The sequence below is a fragment of the Arachis ipaensis genome, chromosome B8 (genome assembly GCF_059453495.1).
Source record: "Arachis ipaensis isolate K30076 ecotype BB chromosome B8, ASM5945349v1, whole genome shotgun sequence".
Lineage (NCBI taxonomy): Eukaryota > Viridiplantae > Streptophyta > Magnoliopsida > Fabales > Fabaceae > Arachis > Arachis ipaensis.
In genome coordinates, this window is record NC_142443.1 from 3,805,114 (window position 1) to 3,813,307 (window position 8,194).

An 8,194-nucleotide genomic window follows, 5' to 3' on the forward strand; every position below is an offset into this window, starting at 1 on the left:
TACATGAAAAAGAACTACTCACCCCAAAAAAAAAAAAAAAAAAAAACACGAAAAAGAACGTGTATTGTCTATAATTAAACTAGCCTCATAATATTCGTATGAGAGTAAAAATAACTATAGAGCATCTTTTATGGCCTAAAAACATGAGAATTAGATTTCGGGAAAATTATTCTAAAAACTAACTCCAACTTCGTGGTTGAACTTCTAAAAAATCCGGACATTATTACTAAGCACCTGAAACTATTGTGAGGAAGATTGCAGATTTACTCACCAGAGAGTGGAAAGTTGGAATCGGTCATACTTTCAGAAAAATAAATAGAGGGTTGACTTCTTAACCAATGAGAGCTTGAAAGAAAAACCTATTACGATTCCAAAAATAAATAAATAACTACTATATCTACGAGGTTCATATATAGACAAAATGTAAAAATCAATACCCGAAGATCGAAGGAAAAAAATATTTTAAGGGTAAAGTTTCTTCCGATCGAAAAGACAAAAAAAAAACTTTATAATATTACAGACCTACGGCCTATATAGATAGCAAAGTTTGAATTTCCATAACAAAAAAAGAAGTTTGAATTTCAAGACCTAAAAAATGATAAATTTCAGATTTTATACATATTATCAAAAAATAAAATATGGTGACATTTTTTAAACCGTTAAAAACTTAAAATATGAACAAACACCTAAATTAATTCTAACAAATTTTAAATCGAATATTTTAATTTTTAATTAATTTTTATTATTTTAAAAATCTTTAATATTTATTTATTTTTGTGAGATAAATTGATTTATTTTTTTTAAATAATATTTTTAATAATCTTTTAAATTTAAATTTTTATAATAAAATTAATAAAAAATTTATCGAATAAAAAATCTATGCTATTAGACTATTCGCTAATATATATATTTTTTAAAAATAATATATATTAGTGAACCCTCTTTTTTGTTCTCATTTATCCATGGCAGGCAGCAGTGGCGAAATATTTGATTTTCAGTTTTTGCGGCCGGAAAAGAGGCTTGTGGTTTTGGCGGGAAGGAGCAGAGAGTGAAGGAGTGAAAGATGGCGAACAAGCTCATCAAGCAGATGGGATTGCCAAATTCCATTGCTAACATCTTCACTGCTCGCAACATCATCACCGCCAAGGTTCTCTCTCTCTCTCTCTCTCTCTCTCTCTCTCTCTCTCTCTCTCTCTCTCTCTCTTCAGATTCTGTTTTCGTAGAACAACTAATTTACATCATTCTTTAGTTCTGTTAGCTTCAAGCTCTTTCGGTTCCCCTTCACTAGAATCGAGGTCCTCCATTTCCTATTCTCCGTTATTATTATTAATTAAATAAGTAACTAATTAATAAATAAATTGCAGGATGCATTGTCTCTGACTGAATTTGAGTTGATGGAACAATTGGACGTTGGGATGGCAGAAGTAAAATCTGCAATGGCACATATCAGTGAAGTTGTTTGTCCGCCTTGTCAAACTGTACTCCTAGCTGCTCATTTTCCCTTTAGATTTCTTTTTTAATAATTATTTTACACGAATTTTTCTTCAATTTGTTGAAAAACTGGTGGATATTGTGTTAGGCATTGCTTCTGATGGAGCAGCGAGTGCGCGATGAGAGATCGGCCGGTCATCTTCCAACTCGTTTGAGAGGATTAGATGAGGCCTTGTGTGGCGGCATACCCTTTGGTGTTGTGACAGAGTTGGTTGGTCCTGCTGGAATTGGCAAAACGCAGGTACATTATTAGGGTTTCTAGGGCTTAATTATTTGTTTGTTTACCTGCTTTATCAATGTCAGGATATCCATATCCATAAGTGACTTCATTAGTGTGTATGAATTTATTTATTCTAAATTGTCATTGTTGGATCGGCCAAGACTTTTGTACCAAAAGAAAGAGCTTTCCAGAGTGAGACATGTTTGTTTGCCAAGCTAGGTTATAGCTAATCAGTTAGTTATGAACATATAACTTATATACTGTATAAAAACATAAATACAATCATACAACTCTCTGCATAGTTGTGATTTACCATTATACAGCTCAATTCAATCATTGCCTCAACTCCCACTATCTGTTTAGCTCCTTTCTGTAGCACTTGTACAAGTTGACTGAAGTTTTGTCCATTGGAAATGCTTTCATCATATGAAAGAGCACCTGCATTATATTATAATCTGGTGCCTATTCTAAGTTATAAGAAAAGATGTGTATCGCATGTCCTTTGTTATATTCTTGGGGTTATGCATATGGATATGGGCATCTACATGCTTTCAGCAATTCCACCGGCTTGTAAAAGTATTGTTTTTCCAGTTATTGTTAATCGGATGGGTGAATTTTTATTTGCAGTTTTGCTTGAAGCTCTCCCTGCTGGCATCTTTGCCGGAAAATTGTGGAGGCTTAGATGGGCGTGTCATATATATTGATGTTGAATCCAAATTTAGTTCAACAAGGTATTTGAAGCACATGAGCTCTGTCTAGCTGCCCTGAATCATATGAATAAAATGCAGAATTCTTTATCTGTGAATTTCATTGTTTTTTTCCAGGTTGATACAGATTGGAATAGAGAATTTTCCTGAAATATTTCTCAAGAAAGGAATGGCACAGGAGGTATGCTGGTTATTTCTTTCTCTTTTTCTTATCTGGACTACGTTTTCATCCCAATTGAACTTGATAATCTCTATGAGCCTGATGAAAATTATCTTTGCTTGAGTTATTGCAGATGGCTGGTAGAATCGTTATTCTGCGTCCCACATCACTTTCTGAGTTCACTGAGAGGTGTGAATTTCCTTAAGACTTTAGCAAGGATGTTCAATTTTAGGTGCCGGAGTAGTGAATTTAAAGAAAAGAAACATACTGATGATTGTTCATGTACAAAGAAACCTGTGTAGTCTTAAAGAGATTATGCAATAGTTTGGAGAAGACTGAACAGTAGAGGAAGGTCACGATGACATAACAAATACAAAGCTCTCATTAAGGACAAAAAACAAAGAAATTTAGACAGGGTTTGTGCATCTAAGTAGTTTTACTATTAGCTTAGACCTCGTTCAGAAGGGTCTGGTGTTCATGATTAACCTTCACGGAAGACTGAAAATTCCTCTGATCATTCTGATTGGTCCGTTCATGATTGCACAACAAGGCTTAGTGATCATGAACACACAATCAAAAGGATCAAAGGTGAAAGCCTGATACCGTGTGGGTTGATCCACAATATTATTTTTTAGTTATTTTGCAAATTGGTCTGCCATATCTTATTGCTCCTGTTAAATTGTTTATGTACTGTGTGATGTGTTGATGCTACCAGTTTGCACCATGTCCAAGTATCACTCCTCCAGAAACAAGTGAAGTTGCTCATCATTGATAGCATGGCTGCCCTTGTTTTAGGGTGAGACTGACTTTTGGACAATAATGTGAACAATGGAATCAAATATTCTCATCAAAATTTTAAGTATATAGTGTTCTCCTCTTCATGGATGTCTCATGCATAGAAATTGGTTGGTTTTTCTATCCAGTGAGCATGATTGTGGAGCTTCTAGACAACAAGCATTGGGTTGGCATGTTTCTTTTATCAAGTAAGAACCATGAACCAATACGATCTTTCTTGTTACATGTATGATATTATTCTGAAGAGAGATTGTAATGCAATAATTCCTCTGAGGCTGTACTGATTATGCATGTCTCTAGGTCACTTGCAGAATTTTCACGAATTCCAATAGTAGTGACAAATCAAGTAAGATCTCAAATTGGTGATGAACCTCTTACGTTTTCCTTTCAAGGTATGATGGACAAACTATCTTTTGGAGACTTTCAACTCCTATATTGACATATAACTATCCCTTCTAAGCAGTACGAAGCCACTCTATAAAAAAAGAAGATCGTGCTGCATATGATTCTCATCTTGTTGCTGCTCTGGGCATTAACTGGGCTCATGCTGTGACCATCCGTCTTGTACTTGAGGCCAGATCAGGTTGGCTGTGTTTTTGTAGATGTGCTCACTTGATTTTCGAAAGCATTTTTCTGTAACAAATGCATGTAGATGGCTCCTCAGCATGAATCAAATTATTGGGATATGAGTAGGGATAATAAGTTCAAGTTATGGTTATGACTTCCAGATCAATATTCCAACTTTCAAGCATCTATTGTATATTTTTTTATTTGATGACTTACAATTTCCTATTATTTTAGCCAAAAGAGGAAGAAGTAAGAAATCAATACTGGTTTGTAATCTGCCCTTCTGTTTGTAAAAGAAGAATTTTGTGCATGAATGTTCATTGAATGTCTCTATACTCAGTTAAAATTCTCATAAGTTTTGGCTAGAAACTTCACACGTGATTTGAACTTGAAAATTACAAAGGTCTGATAAACTTTTAGCAATTAGATGAAAAGGGCAATGAGAGATAGGATTGGAGTACAAGATAACTATATCTTACTCAAAAGTCTGAATGACTGTGATGCATAGCACTAACCTTACTAACACAATATAACCTGGCTCAAGAAACACATGATCGATAATATTCTAACAAAATATGTCAGTCACCATTTGAATATTGCAATATGTGATTGTTGTCATACAAATTTAAATTCTAGAAGCTCATTTTCTTGCAGGTCAAAGATTTATCAAGTTAGCAAAATCTCCGATTTCTCCTCCTTTGGCTTTCCCTTTTAACATAACTTCATCAGGGTTGGTTCTTCTGGATGATGATGGGATAGAGATGAAAGGATCAGAAATAAACACTATCCACTGCCAAGGTTTGTCATTGAGCTTCCTATTAATCTGTTAGGCCCTGCTGAATTCATTTTAAGTGAGTAAAAAATATGAAGTGGAAGTGTGGAACTCAAAAATAAGCTTTATTCCCATGAAAAAAGTTTTCTCGTTCTGGAGGAAGTTTTACATGGATTGATGTGCTGAACATGATGTCTAAATTGTCTCCCTGCATGTAAATAAGATATAGTCATAGGTCAAAGCATTGCTGAAGTTAGTTTTCTCAAGATTCTAATAATTATGCTGAGTATTGCAATTTTTAAGTTACACTTTTTCCCTAGGATTTAAGTTCTCCTTTATCTGCTTTAATTGATTAAATCTCAAATAATTACTTACCAAAATTCAAATTTTCATGCAAATATGCAGGCCAAAAAGCTTTGTTCAATTCTGAATGGGTAAGGTTCCAAATGATCAGTCGGTTGTATCTTAGTGTATGTCATGTCACTTGATTTAGTTATACCTATATCCTTCTTCATTTTTCAGTGAATGTAGACTAGTTGCCTTAACCTGCTCAATTAATCCCTTTCTCCAAGACATTACAAGGTTAGTTTTATTTTTATTTGTTTTTTGTGTTAATTTACAAGGTTTAATTGATATAAAATTCTTGCTTGTGGTGTATATATTATCGACTACTCTTTCATACTTGAGGTTATTTTAGTTCATGTTTTTGGTTTGTTTAATTGGGGTGGATAAGTGAAATTTATCTTATAGCATTTCGAAATATTTGGAGTTCGTTTTAATTGATAATTTCTAAGAAATGCAACGCAACAAGTTTAATGACTTCAGTTATCAATCTTGGCTCTGCTGAAATCGGATATTGTAGATTTTTATTCTTTACTTAGATTTAGACATGGTTAGTTTTATACTTTTCACAAAGGAATTTGTGATAAACTGACCATCAATGCAACCTTAGGGAATAGGTCTTATAAAATACTGAAAACGTGATTAGATGATTAACCTGTCAAGTTAACTAGGACTAATAACTTAGGTATCATGTTTAAGTGTGGCTCGCCAAGAAAAAAGAATGGTTGACTTCTTAGATTGCTCGCAGAAACTCTGCTTTTATATAAAGCTGCAAGTAGCATATTCAATGCACCATAATATATAGTTGCTAATGAAGACATGTATATGAAGTTGGTCAAACGTTTCAGACTTATATCGCAATTCTTAAAAGTGATCATTCTAGATTTCTAATATTGTAGCACAGGATATCAAACTTTGAGTTTTACCGAACAAATTTTTATTAAAATATTAAGCTTATGAGTTTACTTTACTCATATTTGAGTTTTTACGCAAGTTAATTCGATTTGAAAAGCTAAGATGATGAACTCGTAAGAATTCAAACTCAGATTATAAACTTGCAAGAAGTTACCTGTCAAGAATTTGGTAATCATGTTAGAAATCAATTTCTTGCTCAATGGAATCAAATTATTTTTAAACATAAAATATGGACTTTCAACAAGTCTAGTTCTAAAGTATCTGCCATAAATTTATTTCTTGTAAAAAAAAATGAATCCTTTTTATAACAGTCTATATATTATTTAGCATAGTCTATACATCGAGTAAATTGAAAATATCCAAACCCAAGATTTAGTTAGGGGATATTAAAATGGAGTGAAATTGAACAGAAGAAATATTTGTATTGGAAAAAATGTATAAAGTAGAAAATGGTTATGGATATTCAGCTGTAGAAGATGATAAAGGGATTTTAAATGAAAATAACCCACAAGTTTATAAAAATTGGTAAAACAGCTTTACTTTTTCTGAATACCATGGTCCATGGCATTTAGCATATGGATTGTTATTATTGCGATTGTTTCCCTATAGGTTAGCTAATAGCTATATGGCGTAATGTGTGTGCTTTTTGATGTGTAGGAGTCACTAATCGTTAATAAAGTAGGATTCTGTTTTTTACTTCATTACTCAGGTTTCAATATTGAATTGTTAAAAAATTGTTAACATTATCTTTCTTGATATATATTATGATTTTAATCAAAATTCATTTCCTTTATTTTCAAACTACTTCATACTCATATACTAAATTATAAATTCAATAGACCTCAACTTAAGCTCTTAACTTACAATTCTTTTTGGGTATTACTGGAAATTCAATATAAAAGTTTTTCCTTTTTTTATTGGATTAAACATGCTAAATTTAAAATATTCAAAAATGCATTGTTCTGATGTTTCATTTTTATTCTCAATATCTTCATTGCACAAATACAAATAATTACTGTTGTAATTACTTCTTAGTCAGAACCTATAATGTATTAGATACGGTCATACGGATACCCTCAAACATGTTAGTGCTACTTTCTATCCATCTTAATGTTACCATTTCAGCTAGTATTTAAGTTTTCGATTTCGATTTCGATTCAGAACTGGATATATGCATGATCCAGGATAATATAGTATTTACCCACCTTTCAGTCACCATTAGTGCTAGCATTTTGCCATTTGGGCAATAGATTATTATTTATTAAGATCAATTGCCATCTGATTTAAGACTGCTAGGTATCAAGTTCCCAAATACACAATCCTAGGGGAAATACCAATATAGTAGTAGTAAACTAGAAGGTGCAGCACGTGATTCTCGATTAGATCAAAGGTCCATATCTACCCTGTACATTGATCTTTGATATCTTAGGAATCGCATATGAATCACGATGCAACTTTTTAAGACTATCTAGTTTGATTCAGAAATTTTAACAAGAATATCTTGGCATGCACTCCATCCAGATTCAGCTTACAAGTAGCTTTTCTTTTCCTAAAGAACCGAGGAAAGGAACGTTTTCAATCTTAATAACACTAAAATATTTGGGACATAGTTTCTTGTCCACGGATAAAGAGGACAATATAGAATACTACCTAGTAGCTTTGGTTTCTTAATCGAGAGAAAGTGTTTGTGACAACAAGCCAAAGATTCCACTCAATTTTTATTTTTTGCTTCTTGTTATCCGTATAATATAATCACATGATTTCATTTAGACAAATTGGGTGTCCCTTAATAATTTATATGCTCCTATGTCGGTTGCAAAATGTGAATCATGTACCACGCAAAACGACCTGACTTGGTCAGAATTAAAAAAATAGTACAATGATCTCCGAAATAAACATCAGTATAATTAATCTATAGTACTGATGACTCTGCGCTGATGGTTGGGCTGCTTTTGTTTATTTATAAACGTGGCATCTTAATCTCCTCGAAATATTATGTTCTTAAATAGTTTAAAGGGAATACAACCTTGTTCAAATCTCATTATAATATTACTAGTGGCATCACATCCAGTGCCCATGATCAACATTTTAATACTTCTTTATTTCCTCGCCTGATGACGCTTTCTTTAGTTAATTTCGTACTTTGTTAGTTGCCAACGTTTGGTGCATTTCACTTGGCCAGGTTCGTAGAAATACCCCTGCTGCTGAACTTTTTTTGTTTCCCA

The 8,194-nt window shown here is 32.9% G+C and overlaps 1 protein-coding gene across 2 annotated transcripts; it reads left to right on the plus strand.

Moving 5' to 3' along the window:
* Positions 1-934: 934 nt before the first annotated feature.
* RAD51B (DNA repair (Rad51) family protein) lies at positions 935-5,544 on the plus strand. Of its 2 annotated transcripts, none has more exons than XM_088496983.1 (13): positions 935-1,147; positions 1,365-1,478; positions 1,580-1,732; positions 2,339-2,442; positions 2,536-2,599; positions 2,712-2,767; positions 3,294-3,374; positions 3,502-3,561; positions 3,674-3,765; positions 3,837-3,956; positions 4,595-4,738; positions 5,118-5,146; positions 5,235-5,544. In XM_088496983.1, the coding sequence occupies exons 1-13, from the start codon at positions 1,064-1,066 to the stop codon at positions 5,235-5,237; spliced, it is 1,104 nt and encodes a 367-aa protein (XP_088353109.1). In that variant the 5' UTR covers positions 935-1,063; the 3' UTR covers positions 5,238-5,544. The 2 variants fall into 2 exon arrangements, with proteins under 2 accessions (XP_088353109.1, XP_088353110.1); XM_088496984.1 differs by having other exon boundaries at positions 962-1,147; positions 3,685-3,719.
* The last annotated feature ends 2,650 nt before the right edge of the window (positions 5,545-8,194 follow it).